This window comes from Neolamprologus multifasciatus, chromosome 7 (assembly GCF_963576455.1).
Source record: "Neolamprologus multifasciatus chromosome 7, fNeoMul1.2, whole genome shotgun sequence".
Lineage (NCBI taxonomy): Eukaryota > Metazoa > Chordata > Actinopteri > Cichliformes > Cichlidae > Neolamprologus > Neolamprologus multifasciatus.
This window is the reverse complement of record NC_140445.1, coordinates 47933590-47951207: the sequence shown is the minus strand read 5'-3', so window position 1 is coordinate 47951207 and position 17618 is coordinate 47933590. Positions and strand designations below refer to the sequence as shown.

Below are 17618 nucleotides of genomic sequence, written 5' to 3'. Positions count from 1 at the left end.
TTTTTCTTTGGTCATTTTAGCCTTTTTGGCCAGGGTGAAAGGAGTATCTGCCATCAAACAAGAAGACAGCCGCATGTAACTACGACGCGGTGTTTGCTAGTTCACTTTATATGCATTAATGTAATAACGTGGTTAGCCTACTCAATGTAAATTACACACGAACAACATTAAGCTACTGACCCAGAGAAGAATGGCTGCTGCTGCCATCATCATCCGTCATCATTTCTGCTACACTGGCAGGGCTAGGGGCCAGGACTCTCCTCTTTGGGTTTTTGGGGGATGTTGCTAACTCCGGGTCTGATAACAGGCACCACACCCGCAGTAGATGTGCACGGTGTGAGGTCTCGCAGCAAGCTATCAAATACGGTGCATTTCTCGGCTTTTAACACAATGCTATACGTCGCCAGGTGTTTCATCAGATTCGAGGTGCTACCTTCTTTGCACAGTATCACCTTAAAGCACTTGCTGCAGGCTGCTGAGTTTGCATCTTTTGCTGTGAAATACAGCCAGACTTTTGACCGCTTTGCCTTGGGCATTTTTAATCTGTAGCTTTGCTCTAAAAGAACGTACGTACCTGGGCCCGCCTACTATGCTAAGGTAAAATGATTGGCTAGAATCCAAAGTGTATGACATCTCAGGGGAAAAAAAAAGCACCGAAATGTGCGCTGCTTTTTGGTCTGGTTACTGTTTATGTCAGAACCGGTGCCAGATACCGGTACCCATCCCTATTTATAAGTGATGGAAAAATTGTGTAACAAGGAAATTACCACCAAATTATGTGATATTACATTGAAATTATCTAATGTATGGTAAAAAACAAAACAAAACAAAACAAAAAAAACATTAGAAAACTATATGCCACCTACACCTATATGCCTGCTCATAGGGGGTCATCTGATTGTTGGGGTTTTGTCTGTTTTTTCTGTATCATTGTTGGGTCTTTACCTCACATTATAAAGCACCTTGAGACATCTGCTGTTGTGATGTGCAGTTTATATAAATTTGCAATTTACATAAATATAACTGAATTGAATTGAACTGACTATATCAGGGGTCCCCAATCCCAGTACACGAGGGCCGGTGTCCCTGCAGGTTTTAGATGTGTCCTTGATCCATCACAGCTGATTTAAATGGATAAATTAACTTCTCAACATGTCTTGAAGTTCCCCAGAGGCCTGGCAATGAACTAATCATGTGATTCAGGTGTGCTGACCCAATGTGAGATCTAAAACCTGCAGGGACACCGGCCCTCGTGGACTAGGATTGGGGACCCCTGGACTATCAAGTGTCAACTGTCAAGTTATAGCATGAGCAAATAGTGACCCAGGACTTAATGAGTCTATGTCTCCATCTAGTGGTGTGATATCAGATTTTCAAGTCAGTAGAGTTGAATTTGATTCGAAAGTTGAGAGATTATTTTACACAACTCATTCTTTGTGTTAGTGTTTAAGGTTTTTACATGAGCAAAAAACTGGTGGAGAATGTAAACCCAAAGCGTTTGACAGTCCTTTCACAAGATCAAACTGAAAGAAGGACATGGCTGAATTTTGCATGGTTCTAGAATGTAGTAGAGTTTAACTGCAACATAAATCATTGATGACATTTTGTAAAGATGAAATTTTAGGCTTTTTGAAGATCAGATATATTTCTGTGCTAGTTCTAGTACATTTCATGCATTTATAAACTAAAGTTATGGAGAATTATTTGAACTACCTGTTTAGGCTATGAACCCTGACAGATGGGATTGAGTGAGAGAAGCTTACATCCCCATCTATTGGTAGATCAAGAGGTCGCTAAAGTACGTCTATTAAAAACAGGATTGCATTAATGCATAGAAAAACACACATCACATTCCAAATAGTACGGCATTTATTGATCTGGGAATAAAAGAATTATGTTTTTAAGATGATCTCACACTAAAAATACAATTTTCACATCAGTAGCAAAGAAGCAGAAAATTGTTATTTTCAATTAGAAGTGAGTATAATACTTGCTGACAGTACTGTTGCTGTGCAGCAACAGTACTGTCTTTCATCAGCAACAAGGAATTATATGTTTAATTGTAGATGATAAAGCATTGAGTCTTTACGCGTGATGAAACCTCACAAGCATCTGCAAAAACATCTTTTTTTTTTTAGTAAAGTAAAAAAAAAAAAAAAATAACAGTACATGTCACATGTATAATCATGAATAAAACATTACTGTTAAAATGTATAAGGTGTATTAACAGAATTGTACTTAAAGTTGCACTTCAAGTTGAGCATTAGTGGCTGATTTCCACAGCTGAGAATCCTGTTTGGATAAACTTAACCCGAGACGATCTTGTCACATGGCAACAGTGGGTTGACACCAATTTTCTTGGCGCATTCATTCTGCAGGAAAAATACAAAATGCTAATGAAGTTAGCATCATGCTTAAAGAGGTTTTAAATAAAGTCAGATTGTATTTAGGTAAAAATACTCTCATTTACTTTCTAGTTAAAAACATAAACTGGTGTTAATGTCAAGCTAAAACAGGACCTCTTCCTGTAGTCTGTGTAGGTTCTCAGTCATACAGGTTATGGTAGTCTTCAAGCATGTGAGTTGAACTGGATTTGAAAATATTTCACCTTTCATCTGAAAGGCTTCTTGAGTTCTAACAACTGATGGGGAGTTCCCAGTATTTAACCTCTACGTTGGTTAGAAATGTTCTCATTTTGGACAGGGAAGATAGACGGGTTGAGAGGAGTAAAAGAGGCTAAATTTCTCTATCTACCTTGAATCAATGAATACAGTAGCCTGTGGCAATAGCTATCAGTTACCTGCAACACAGGCTTGAAATCCCTTCCCAGGCATTTCATCCCTCACTCCCATTTTGGGTGTGTGACCTTGATGACCTGATACTGAACCCCAAGTTACTCTCTGATGCATTCATCTGAATTCAAATGTTAGATTGAAAGCACTTGGGTGTGGGAAAAAGTGCTTTTATAAATTAGTGTGAATGAGAGAATAAGGCATGTTGTATAAATTGCTTTGACTGGGTAGAAAAATGCTATCTAAGAACCAGTCCATTTACCAATACCATTTAACATAGCTGATGCAACACTAGAGGTTAAATACCTGGGACTCTATCAGCTTTTCTCTAGAGCAAAATCTGTGAGTGTAACTGAAAACAGAGCAGGAGCTATTTAATTAACACTTTTTTCCCTGGCTCCACCAAAGAAGCAGTCTCACTCAAATCAAATGGAGTATTTCCAGTAAAAGCAACAGGTCTGAAGAAAAGCATTTCATGTTGGGAGCTCTATGTGAAAAAGGACAACCTTTTAGCCACTGCAGTTTAGACTAGCATGAGAACCAGCTTTTACCATGTATTTGACGACGTTGATGTGGTAAGGGATCCCACCCATATCCTCACATTTCTTCATGTTCATCCTCTCTGGATCTCCGGCAGCCAAAACAGGAGTGTCTGGGTCAGCCTGAAGCAGATAAGCCACAAAAAAGGAACAAAGAAAAAAAAAGAAAGTATAGAGCAAGAAATTCACTTTTAACCTGCAAATGTTTGTCCCTACTTGATTTCATAAAACAAAGAAGCTGTAACTACTGGATATCATCTGCATTTTTGATTAATCTTTTTTAGCATTTAATATTCCATCACTGGGATCAACTCACAGGATTCAGGTTCCTATGGATGGACAGCAGATCTGACATCCTGTCACTGAACCCGGGAGCAAAGTTCTCTGGATTGATTGCCACAAAACACTGACCCTGAAAATACGAAACAGATGACACTGTGAGCTCATCAAACATGAACATCAAACAGAGCCTTGACGTCAGATGACCTATATCAGAGTCACTAGCTGGGCCTCTGTTTTAGATAACAGCAGTCAAACACTTCAGACTTGTGTCATGCTGATTTCTCTTCTGCTGGTACATGACGGCTGACAGTGTTGGGGAGTAACAGAATACATGTACCGCCATTACGTATTTAAAATACAAAATATGAATAACTGTATTCCGTTACAGTTACCGTTTAAAAAGGTGGTATTTAGAATACAGTTACTTTGCTGAAATAAATGGATTACACGACGGTACTTCCCTGGGTGATAGAGCGCCTTTTTGTTGTTGTTGTGCTAAGCTAATAGGCAGAATGCTACAGGTATAGCTCTAAAGAATGTAGCATCATAGGCAGTGTAGTCCGTGCTGCAGGGAGAATGGACTGCCATACCCGTTATATGTCTGTGAGCGAGGGAGGGAAAAAAAGGAAAAGTACGAGCTGTCATCGAGCAAAAACGGGAGCTGGGAGCATGTAAATATAATAATAAGCACTGCAGCCAAGAAGAGTGCCTGACGAGCCCAGTTGTAAGTAAGCTATTAAGACTCGACTGTACACCGTGTTCGTGTTTTCCTCCAAAAACAACAAGTTCAGTTGGAGCAGCCTTTCAACGCCTCTCTCTGTCTCTCGCAAGCAAAGTTGACCCAGACAACAAAGTAAAGCTATTTTTCGGCTACGAGCCCGACACGGAACCCGCCGTATTAGCCAGAGGTCCCTTTTGTCATGACCCTGTGCCTTCTCAGCTGACTCTGTATGGCTACAAGTGTTTCTGTTGTGTTGTGTCTCTCTCTCTCTCCTCCCGCACACTGCACTCTACCGGGGCATAGTCATGACAACTCCAGCCCCTGGCTCAGACACCTGGAAGCAATTGTCTCATCACCACGCCCACTTCTTAAGGCGGCTGCCGAGAATGCTTCTTTGCTGGATTATTGTGCAACACCCGTCAGTGTCATTGCAAGTCTGAGCTTTTCCACGAGTTTCTTTCGTGCCGCAACTTGCCTGTTCTGGGGGGGGGGTTGTGAATTATTCTTAATAAAAAGGTGATACAACAATTTCAACTTGTTTCTCAGTCTGTTTCATTTCACAGACAAAACAACTAGATTACTTTTAGCACACTGTGTTACCAGTTTTGTCACAAGTTGCAACATGTTGAAATGGAACCAGTGTGTTTTTTGTATTTCACAACTTGGCAAAACAAAATGTACCAGGTTTGCAACACGGTCTGTTACTTTCCAAGTGCGGATGTATTTGCTGTACTGGGCACCAGCCAAGATGCCACAGAACACCTCCACCATCATTCCCAGACCATAGCCTTTGTACCCTCCTGAAGATAAAAACACAGAAAAACATATGGATGGAATAAATGTATTATACTGATCCTAGCCATCAATGGCATGTAATTCCACCAGTTCTGATAACTGGTTTCCAATTAATCTCCTATATGAGTTTTTCAAATCTGTGTATCTTGGTATAGATGAAGCACAAATCAGCCAGCTAGGGTTGTGGTTCAATTATATAGACTTAAAAAAGCAAGCAAGCAAGCAAACAAAACACACATTTCACACATGAAGAATGAAAACATTCTTGACAAGATCTGCTGTTTCTGACCTGTGGCTTCACTGTCACCAACAGGCACCAGTCCTCCTCCAGTCAGCACTCTCTTGGGGTCCGTTGTAATTTTTCCCAGAGGGTCACAGCCCCAGCCCTCAGGAATGGGGTCTCCACGCCGCTCATGAAGCTCCACCTATGCACATTTATATACAGTACAAGAGAAGAATGTTTCCACAATCAAAATGTTGTTGTTTCAGTGGTCAATCACTGCTCGCTTGCATTTTATTTGTTAGAAGCTTACATGTGCAATAAACAAATATGCAGCAGTAGAGATGTTGATCTTACCTTTCCAAGGGCTACTGCTGAAGTGGCCATGTCTAAAACAAAGCTGTCTCCATCTTTAGCAGGAGCCGCAACACTGATGGGGTTGGTGCCCAAAGTACACTGCAGAGTTCACAGAGTTTGAATAATGAAGATTTTATGATCAAATTCATAAATATCTTAATTAAAGTGTATTATATTGCATTTACTATGGATTATTTTCTAAAATAGTTAATACATATACCTCTTTAGCACGTGTGGGAACCACCAGTGGTGATGTGTTGGTAAATGACATCCCCTGTGGAGATCAGATTTTTTATTAGAAAGTTAAACAAAAAGCAAAAGCAACTGATCATGCTATGATCTCAGTCATTGACATCTATCATCCTGGAAGGAAATACAAAGTTATACTAAAACATACTAAATCTGGGTCTACAATTGAAAAATGTATTCTTTCTGGGGGAAAAAATAAACTGAAAAAGGGGAAAAAAGATCAACAGACAAACATTTCACTCACAATCATGTTTTCCTTCAGTGCCTGCATTGCATAGTATCCAGCAATGCCATAATGGTTGGAGTCTAAAAAGAAAAAGGTCACATATAAATTTAATGGCTGGACAGCAGTGGTAATGCACTGTCATTGTTTTAGTCGTCAGATTTGAGAACCATCTCTCCACTATAAATAAGTGTTGAAATATAATAATTATATTTAAAAACTCAAGAGAGAGCACTTCTTCCCCTTAAATGAAAGTTTCTTAAACCTCTAAGAGCTAAATCATCATGGGCCCCAATCCTAATCAAACCCTGTGCAATCTAATTATGTAGGTTTCTTTGTTGTTATCTTAAGATTTTGGCAATCAGGCAACAAGGAAAACAATAATTCTAATTTACACTCTAAAAACTACTTAAACTATTTTTTTCTCCAAAATGGAAGTTAAGGGTAGGGTTATTATTACCAATAGTGACTTATGACTTCAGAGAGTTAAAGTCTAACTGAGTCTTATCACCTCACTGAGTGTTAAACAAACTAAACGGTCAACTAGTTGCTGAACAGGAATCATGCACTTATAAAGGTAGGATTTTGTATAATCAAATACTTTAGTAAATATCTCTGTAAAATGAACAGGTTTCTAAACAGGGCAACAAATGACAGACATATATTGCTTGTTTAGTATAAGACCAGTTGTGTCTAACATAATGCACTATATTTTGGTTCTTACTGGAAGTAAAATGCAAACAGTTCAATAATAAATGATCTGGAAATCTGTTTAACTGTGTCGCCACTATAACATTTCCTTTAGGGTTCAAATGGGACTCACTGTGTGCCACCACCCAGCCAATGCCGACGTCGCTGGCCTTTTTTATGGCCAGATTCATACAAAAGTTTCCCACCACTGGGCCTAAGAGATTCCTCCCATCCACCAGTGCTGTCGCTTCACTCTCCTTTTCTATCACTGGCTCACCGTCCTTGGCACAGATGCCAGTTTGAATGTCCTTCACATACATGTCTGTTAAAAATATAGTGAGTACACATAAACGACACACAGACTTAAATGTAAAATTACTGCTGATGTCTCCAGCATCAGTGAGGAAAGATGCTTAGTTTTTGTGCAAATAAGACACAATGATATGTATAGTGAGGATCAAACAATGAAGCAACAATGATGAAAACACAGTTTTGAAGGAGGCTGACCCATCCTGTTGAGTCCATGGCTGTAGTGGCCCCTGTGGTCTCCTTCCACCAACACTTCAGCTAGACTGCGAGCATGATGCTGCTTCGTACCCACTGCTGTCATGCACCTCTCAATGAAGTCTTTGACCTCCACCTTGCTGATCAAACATCTGCATGGGCAACGCGATATTTAATAAGCAACATTTGAAAAAGTAGAGTAAAGATGATGATGTGATCATACTGCTTGTTTGGATATTGCATGTACTAAAAACACATTACACATATTACTTTTTTATCAGTCATATCAAATTCAACGGTCGACAGTCCAGTTATTTACTCTAACATGAATTGCTGATTTTCCTTTAATTGCAGTTGATCTTACCTAAAAATTTGAATTATATCATATAATTATATGAAATGTATTGCTTTTATTTTGTAAGGTTAAATAACCATCACCATCTTGGTTTCTTGACCTGAGTATATTTGGATGAAAGGGGTGGCTAGCTAATTTTATTAGAATGGTGCAGTGGTACTTCATTTATATAAGTGTATTAAATGCCGTGTCACTTTTGTGCAGTGAAAGACAGACATTTAGAAAGCCACAAAAAGTTCACGCACCACACTCTGCAACTCTTATCAATACTTAACCATAAAAACATTTATTTATTATTTATTTTCACAAGGCTTGGGTGTATCATATTTTTGTACCTGGTTTCTCCATGCACCACCTCCAGTGGCTCATCACCACACTGGAGCATCTGAAAGTGGTTGGGCTTGCCCTGCTGCCTGTGTAATTACAACTAAATGCCAAATAGGACAACATAAAACACACCTAACATCTATTATTGTGTGTATTTTTTACTACAGGTTCATTCATTTTCATTTTATTAGCACCAGAAGTTGTTTATTTGGAAAGCATAGCTAGCATATCTGTTTTGTTCTTTCACTTTTGACATGTGGATATGAATGTGTAACACACATGACTAGGCTGTCAGCCTGTGTAGTTGTATTACAATTGTCTCCTTAATGAGCTTAATTAAATGTTTATGTGTAACACATCTGAATCTTTTGAGTTCATTCTGTGTGAGCTGAGCTGATTACATCACACATATTTTGTGTTCACCTTTGAGCCCTGCGTAAATAATTGTTTTGGCTCACAGGATCCAATTAAAAATCAGTGCACATGACCATGACAGTCAGTTAAACTACCACAGGAGTTTTCTGCCTGATGGTCTAGCTCTCATTCAAAGACTTGAATCAAGAACAGGACATAAAGTAAACTGCAAAGCACCCCCATACTCTACACAACAGTTCCATCATGGGGATTTGTTTCCTGCCCTGTGCTAATTCAAATTTCAAAGTCCATTTTTGAAGTGATTGCAAAACCTGTAACCACACTGATGATATACTTGTGGTAGAGGACTGCCTTCAAGAGAACACCTGAGGAGTATATTGTGAACTTCAACATGGCCTGGCTTTCTTACATTAACTGGCTTGACAAAACCTAAAAGCCCAGTCAGTCGTGATGTGTATCATGATTAGTGGTTATCAGTTGATTATCAAACCTTTCTATGTTTCCTTCCTGTAATAAAACAAGTTTGAACAACTAATGATAAGTTCTGAGTGTTTAATGCTGAAAATGTAATGCTTTTCATCCTGTCGTCATTCTCATCCTCCTTTTTGCTTCTTTCACAATCAATAAAAATAGACAGAAATAATTTACCCTGAGACTATTTGTGATAAAAACAAACAAACAAACAAACAAACAACAAAACAATTTTGTAAAATTAATTTCCAGCAAGACATTTTCACATTCCAAGAATTACCCAAAAGCAAAAATAAACAATAAAAGTAAGATAAGTTAATGAAAGTTTAACATAATTGTGTATAATTTCATTATTGTTATTTAATGCATTATTATTATTTTGATGTAAGGAGCAATTTACCATTCTTTATTTTTGGTCAGATTTTGGGCATTGCACTCAAAACTAGAGGCGCATGGACAATTCAAATATTGATACCAATGCTGGCAAGGGCGTAGATTTGGTTTTGGCATTGACTTTCACTTCTTGTCTGGAAAACCAGACCCACACCCTGCAAAAAACTGTTCCTCTTTAACAGAGACAATTTTGCAGTTGCCAGCAAACATGATAAATGAGTCTATCTACTGTGTGAGTGTGTGTGTCTCGACCTCACGCGAACTTTGTCTTATGAGAAGAGAGGCCAATTCTCATGTGCATAATAACCTACCTGAAACTATATCTGTAATATGTTGAATAAATGTTTTAAATGAATGCCCCTACTAAAAGCTTAATAAAAAGGATATAAATGACTAAAAGATAACAATGAATCATCTGGAATAAAAGGTTAATATGATAACAGTATGCATAAACATTTTAAGGCCATCTTAAAGCTTTCTGTTACATTGTTAAGGCAATGATTATACTGCAGATTATATTGTACTGATAAAATACTTTTGTTCAACCCCACAGTGGGGATGGATGATTCAACCACCGAACCCTGCCCTGTTTCTTTTTTTTCCTTGCTTCTTGATAAATAATAAAAAAAAAAAAAGGGAGAAATATACTTGCCTACATATGCTATTCTACATGCTTTTAAACCATTTAAAATTACAATTCATAGTTTTATGTGAATTATATAATGTTAAGTTACAATAATCTCGCATGTATAGTATTAACATAAAAAATTCCTGGAATGATTAGTACATCTATGAGTGACATACATTGAAAGTGTGTGATCATGTATAAGTTGTATAGTTTTAATGTTTTATTTGGGAACAGAATGGTGTTTATGTGTAAGTTTGGTGATGGAGTCTTTATTATGAATGAATTTTATGAATTGTCTATTTTTTTATGTTTAAGGACAACAGATGGAAATTAGGCCTTGGCTATAATCTGGTATGTTTACATTCATGTAATTTTTTTTACATTTATGTTCATTAACATGCACTGTCCTAAACAAATACATTAAATTAAATACTGAAGGAAAAACATAAACCAGCTTATTTTATGTTGTTGGTTGCATATAAATGAATACAAAGTTGTTCTAGCTGATCAGCTTTGTCCTGACGACACATTTTTATCCTCATGGGAATGATGGGTTTCAGGATTCCCCCTCCATGGAGCATGTGGACTGAATGAGGAAGAAAAGTTAATTGTGTCCTATGACCTTTACCATCACCTAAGGGATAAGGGATTTGGTATTGACATGTTATGCCGTGTGAAGTGAAGTGCACAGACCTGCTCTGATTGTTCTAGTGACACTTTTTCTTCCTAGTTTGCCATCCTTGTTTTTATGAAATAGCTGAACTCAAACATTTGGAGCACTTGGTGATCTGTTCTGTTAGGTAGGGTTCACAATAAATGGTTTCATGTCACTAACAGTCCTATTCGTGTTTAAAATGAAACCCAAGAAGGCAAAATAACTTATTTGCATGGCTGCGCCTGGCTTCAAACGTATACGTTTGAAGCCAGGCACAGCCATGCAAATCAGACAAGCTATATATAGCTTGTTGTCTGATTATGAGGTCTGGGTGTTTTGGAGATGCTTCTCTGTCGAAGCTGAGCTGAAGTCGTGTGTTTTGCCTGCTTGTGTTAAAACCCCGTTGGACATGATGACCATCACAGTCACTCTTCTGAGTAAGACTTTAAAAATAGCACCCAGGTAGAGTTTCTGTCCGCTCTCATCACATTGGTTGTTATGATAATGATTATAAGAAAAAGTGGATTTTTTTGTGGTGATTTAAATAAATAAAAAAAAAAAAAAAAAAAACAGATTCTGACAATGTCACGGCCAGGGGATCAGCAGGCTGCTGACTAGTAGTTCTCTCGCTCTCTCTTGCTCTCTCTCTCGCCAGGGCGGAACTCATGGTGGGTTCACGCCCTCGGCCCACGCCCCTCTGAAGAGGAAACACCTGGGCCTCATTAGCGCAGCCAGCATTTAAGCCAGGGAGTGGCTTCTACTCATCACTGGATTGTTGTGTGTGACTCACGTCAGTGCAGCCCGGCTCTGAGCAAGTTCTTTTTCCCTGTGCAAAACCTCTGATGTGTATTTCTTTCTGTACATAGATCCCCTGGACCCGACCCTGCATTCCCCGAGCGGATTCCTTTGTGTGAGTGTCTGGAGAGAGTCAGAAGAAGAGTGAGTGTCTTTTCCCTCCCTGGATTTCCCCGGAGCCTTTTTCCCTGTCACTGCTTTGTATATAGCACTACCCCCTCTGCACTGTTTGTAAATACACCTGGTAGAATTGTAATAGATACTGTGCCTCTGAGTCCTGCTTGTGAGTCCTCCAGCAAACCGTGACAGACAAAAATTGAAAGTTACATAAGGACAACCCTACTGCATGTGTGCTACTTTTAATCAGCACGAGGATCTGTTATAGCTTGTATAACAGTCTGACTAATAAAAGAACAATCTCGCATGTATAGTGTTCCTGCCAAGGGCGTAGATTTGGTTTTGGCATTGGTGGGGACGGATGATTCAACCCTGCCCTGTTTCTTTTTTTCCCCTTTTTGTCTTTGCTTCTTGATAAACAAGGAGAAATATACTTGCCTACATATGCTATTCTAATTTTAAATGGTTTAAAGGCATGTACAATTCATAGTTTTACATTTGAATTATATAATGTTAAATTACTATTAAACAAATGACTAAGTATTTTAGAGTTTAGTTTACTTCAGTCATATTTCATATAAATCAGGTATCATACAAACAAAAATAGCTTCAAATACAGTCATGACAATAAAAGAATACGACTTTAAGGACTTAACATTACTTCAGTTAGTTACTGCATTTAAGTTTAAAAAAATTATATTGATATTAAAATGAATGTTTAAGTTTGAATAAATTGTTTGTAGATAGTGTTGCCCACATATTTATGTTAATTAATACTAAAAATAGTTACCCCAAATCCTTGGTTAAATCTTAAAACTAGTGTAAATATGTTTGGTTTAATTTAAGGAAAATAATTCTTTGTAAAAGAAAATCCTTGGTTAAGGTCTATTAAAATATTTGCAAACTCTAAAATGTATAGTGTAGCCAAGGCCAAGGGCTTTGTTGTCATCTTCCGTCAGCTGGTTCGGCAGGATCATAGTCTTTGGCTCTGATCGAGGCAACCCTTTCTTTGACTCCTCCCTCCCACTTTGACTGGAGTAGACCCAAGGCTTCATGTAGAATCCTCCAGCTCTCAGGATGTGCTCGATGTTGGCTGTTAGGCATCTTAGATGGTCAAGGTCATTGTGTGATGTCAGGATGTCATCGACATAAGCAGCTTCTTCCAGCACACGTTTCTCTTCTTTGAAGTGACTGAATGAAGGTAGGTTTGCAGTTTCTCTCATGGCGACTTGGGCTACACAACCAGCAGGTTTGTCTCCAATGTTGACTCTTGTTATGGCATAGTCTTCTATGCCTGCATCTTCTGTGTCACGCCACAAGAATCTGTGCAAGTGGACCTCTTGATCTTCCAGCCAGACAGAGTTGTACATCTTGCGGATGTCACCAAGGGCGGCGTAGACACCAGCTCGGAACCTCAGCAGGACAGCTCTTATCGGGTTCAGGACATCAGGACCTTTGATGAGGACGTCATTCAGGCTGAGGCCTCTGTACTTCTGGCTGCTGTTCCACACCAACCTCACTGGGGTAGAGACCAAGTGTGGATTTGGCGCGATGAGGTGGCTTATATACCATACTGGCCCAGTCCAACTCTGCAGGACTTCTTTGGACAGCTTCACTGCAGCTCTGCGGTTTACCATCTCATGAACTTGTGCAGCATAGGCCGTCTTCCATTCAGGTTCTTTAGATAGCTTCATCTCAGTTCTGATGAATGTTGCTTCTACCGCTTTCCTGTTATTTGGCAAGGTTGCTGGATCTTCTACCCATGGGTATTTGGCATGCCAATGTGGTTCACTGCTGTGGTCATCTCCAGTTGAACAAGTCAGGCCATTCCTCACAATCTCCATCTCCCTCTCTTCTGCGAGCGTCATTTCTTTACCCCCTGGCTGGCAGCTCCCACAATGACACCCTCCACATCTCGGCTGGCAAGCGGCTCCGATGCTTTCCCACCTCCACCACTTCAGAAAGTCTCTGCTGCTGGTAGCTGTGGTGGATAGAGTCTCAGGGTGATCAGGATGCTGACAGGAAGCTAGGTCTTTAGTGAACTCTTGGTACTTGAATGCAGCAGCTCTCATTGATCTTGCGAAGTGAGTCATGGAGGTGTGGGCCATCAAAGTGACTTCCTCAAAGAGATCTGGATGCGTGCCCCCAATTGTCTTGCCAAGTGGACTGTCCCAGAGAACCAGGTCACCGATGGAGCGGATCTTTTGGGGCACCAGCTGGCCTTCTTTATGGCTGATTAGAAGCTGGATCTCTCTGGGTCTGATGAGGTCTTGGAGAGGGATGTCAGGGAAGATCTTCTGTAGCTTCTGAGGTGGAACATGTCTTTTCACTTCAGCAATCTTGTCAAGACCATAGCAAACTAACTGGTGAGGCTTTAAAGTTCCTCTTGAGGTGTTGACACGGATCTTGAGAAGGTAGCGCTACATAAACAATTTATTCAAACTTAAACATTCATTTTAATATCAATATAATTTTTTAAACTTAAATGCAGTAACTACTTCCCAAACATAAATACATCTCCACAATTGAGCTTCCATAGTTCCCAAACATATAAGCAGCAAATACGAGTCCAAGAGCTTACCAATAGCCCGTCTAGCTCAAAGTCTTCCTCACAGTGGAAAGTGGATTGCTTGTTTGCTGTCCTCTCAGTATGTCGCACTTGGGTCAAATGACTGCTGCATGCATTTTAAGGTCTACTAGGCATGCCAGCCCTTGATTGCTCTAATTCAGCTCACCTGGCGGAGCGGCGCACACCAGGCCGCGCTTAGCTGTAGATTGCACAAGGTCTAAATCAGCAGCCATGCACAAGCAGCAGCACAGAGCAGGTAGTGGGCAGGAGGAGGAAGAGAAGAGCAACAGCCACACCTACTAGGTCAGCGCGACAGTTATAGTACACCAACATCTGTTATATTTTGGCACTAATGGAACACTGAATGACCTGGTGGGTTTTGTCCATAAAACTACTTATCTAAGATTACCACAAAGTAAAAGATCTCTCAGCAAAATTATGCAACAGTTTAGGCACACTGTTGCCCCGATCAAATCAGTGAGCTGGGATTTTTTTTATTCCAAACATGAACTACTGTTACAGCAACAGACATGGACTACTGGTGCCCCACACAACAACTCAATGTCCACTATGTGAAGGAGCCAAACACATGCCTTCTCCTCTCGTTAACTGAGATAAACTGCTGGCATATTGGTTTTACATCTATACTGTCCAGTCTCTCCTGGTGGACATGGCATACAGCAGCATTGTTTAATCTCATTCGAGTCACTGTTAACCTTACCCATCTTTTTAGTCTTCTCAGAGCACTGAAGCTTCTTTTAGCCTCAGTACATGCGTTTTATCCTCAGATTACAATTATTATTATTTTGTGCTTGATGTGCCTCACCTTTGGCCCTGGCTCTTCCCCTCTGACTGCACTAGGACATATTGCCAACTGATAAAATAACACATTGATTCGTGCCATATAAAAAGTGAGACATGTCAATTCAGATTCTTTGTCAAATATACACTAATGAATCAATTTACATCAGCAGCCTAACAATTGTCATGATAATAAATACTAGTTAATCTATAGCACCAAATTATCAGTCAGTCACCTGTGACCTCGCCTCTTCACCTCTGTCTGAGCTACAACATGGCAGAGCTGCCTCTGTCACCTGATAAATAACAGTGAGACATTCCAAATACATGCAGTCACACATGTGCTTCAAATACAGTAATGAACCAACAAGTCATCATCCAATTCCACCTGTGATCTTGTATCCCCATTGTTGGTTGGAATATTTGCAAAATCATGACTACCTCATGATATTTTGTCTCAAAAATTAACCCTATGAGTATGTCAGTACCATTAGGATGAAATTATTGTGTCACCAACATTTAAAGTTAGACATATAATTTTAACAGCCTCTGTAAACTAATATCCGGGCTTACTCGAGGCTGCTGTTTTCTCTGACAGTTTCAATCAAAATTAGAAATGCTACTGTGGGAGACTGAGATAACTAATAGTGCTGCCTGCTGTGCAGTTCGTTTCCAAAACACGTTATTAATGGGTACATACAATTTTAGACTGATGTGGCCCAAAGCCTAGCATAGCCTGTAACGTTATTATGACGGACACATTTTATGAGTGAACTTGGCTTTAAGTGACTTACAGGTTTCTTTGAAAATTACTTTCTTATATCCAGGTTCTTCCTTTTTGCTGCCGTCCTCCTCTCCTCCTCGCAGCGCAGGTTTGCCGCTGCTAAAACTAAACAGAGCTAACACAAACTAAACTCTTTCTGCACCGCTGGGTGAACGAGACGCTGACAGATCTTTTTTTTTTCTTTCTATCGGGTTAGTTTTTCTTTACTCGAAGAGATCAAATTATTGGTGGGGACATGTCCCTTCCGTCCATGCCAAATCTACGCCCTTGAATGCTGGTATTGGTATTGCTTAGATACTAGCACAATAGTATCAATACAGTGTTTCCATGTTGCCCGCCTGTTAAATAATTATGATATTATCATTATTATTATTAGTAGTAGTAGTATTGGAAATGAAAAATGCCTTTCAGCTTTTCAGTTTCAAAAAACATGAAATGTTGAAAGGCGTGTTTTGTTGTATTAACTAATTATTGTGGAAAGTAAAACTCACAGTAATTTAGGGGTCATTAAAGTGTGTTCAGAATTCGCACATTATTTATGATTCATCAAATGAAGTCGTAGCACACTGCTCTTCCCTACATTAGCTTTATAGGTTAAAAGTATCGGTATTACCAGTAATGGACAAATGCTAATGATTTGGTGGCTCGACACCACAAAATGTAGGATGGCACAGCACTGCTGTAAGCTGACGTTTACGGTTTTTTCTCTAAAATCTAGCAATCACGGAATGTAGTGAGATGGTAGAATATTAATAAAGATGGAGACGATAGAAATACTAAAACACGGTACAGGTAAACGTCTGTACACATAATAAATAATAAGCTACTGCATCACAAAAGCACTTTTTGTCGCAAGTCTAGGGATTATGTTAATCACAATGAAAAAACTCTTGGATGAGTTGCTAACGTGTCTTGGCGCACAGGTTATTAATTCATTGACTGAATCTACAGGTGTCCTTTGACCACACTTCTAACCACGCTCCTACCTGTTCATGCTGACTTTGCTGTCCTTTCACTATGATGGTCTGTCGATCCTGGATCAGATGTGTTGGGTTGTTGTGTTGGATGACTTGTCAACTTTCCTCTTCAAGTGCCTCAGTGTTAGGAAACGCCCCATATCGTGTCAATTGGCAATAAAATGTATTTTTCAAGAGAGATCTGGCCAAAGAGGGCAGCAGAGTGGAATCACTTTTTGGCACATCTGGCGCTTTCCGTTTTCCTGCTGTTTTAATCGCGCTCTACTTTCTGATTTCTGTCTCAAAGACCACCTTGTAAACGTCGCACCTTGCGTCCCTAATACAGAGCTTATACAGACATGTAGGTATACACATAATTTTTCTGCTTGAAAACACCATTGCTGGTAATACACAGGTAAGAATGGACAAGAAAAGCCCTTAAGAGCTGCATCATTTTACCTCAGCAACTCCTTTTACATTTGCGGGAAGACTGAGAAATTTCTCTCTGATGCATTTTTCATAATCTTAATCGAGAGCGGCGGATCACAACTTTGACTACACTGCACCCACCAGGTACCGCTGAAAACTGCTGTCCTGCACCAGTATATGCAACTCCCCAATCACGGGCTTAAAGAAAAAATGTAATCTTTATACAACTTATTTAATAATAAAACAACATATATTACTATTTAACAGGAAATATTGGACAGTTCGTTATTTTAAGCAATGCTTTCATACACAGGGTGCTTTTCAAGAGCAAAAGTGCAAAAAAAAAAAAAACATTACCTTTTAAATAAATGCATCTTAATGCTGATGGTACATGCAGAAAAAGCATGGAATGAAAATGTTTACTTAAAACCCGTGAATAAAGCTTTATTTATAGTCACGTCCTTTTGATTCAGCCACACAGTTTCTTAGAAAAATGCGATCAGCCTTAGGCCAAGGTGTGATCAGGTCCAGGAAGAGCCCTTATTGAGTGCCAGATATTGCAAAATATTGTCTTTACTTCGCAAGAACAGA

General features: G+C 39.4%; 1 protein-coding gene across 2 annotated transcripts; it reads right to left on the bottom strand.

Annotated features, from left to right (window-relative positions):
- Positions 1 to 1851: 1851 nt before the first annotated feature.
- On the bottom strand, positions 1852 to 16772 carry LOC146515170 (uncharacterized). Of its 2 annotated transcripts, none has more exons than XM_085167039.1 (11): positions 16629 to 16772; positions 7376 to 7524; positions 7002 to 7190; positions 6200 to 6261; positions 5927 to 5980; positions 5707 to 5805; positions 5419 to 5554; positions 5016 to 5134; positions 3648 to 3743; positions 3344 to 3454; positions 1852 to 2372 (listed from the first exon to the last, which is right to left on the bottom strand). In XM_085167039.1, exons 1-11 carry the CDS (start codon positions 16634 to 16636, stop codon positions 2307 to 2309), a joined length of 1089 nt encoding a protein of 362 aa, XP_085023165.1. In that variant the 5' UTR covers positions 16637 to 16772; the 3' UTR covers positions 1852 to 2306. The 2 variants fall into 2 exon arrangements, with proteins under 2 accessions (XP_085023165.1, XP_085023166.1); XM_085167040.1 differs by lacking the exon at positions 16629 to 16772 and adding an exon at positions 10412 to 10436.
- Positions 16773 to 17618: the final 846 nt, after the last annotated feature.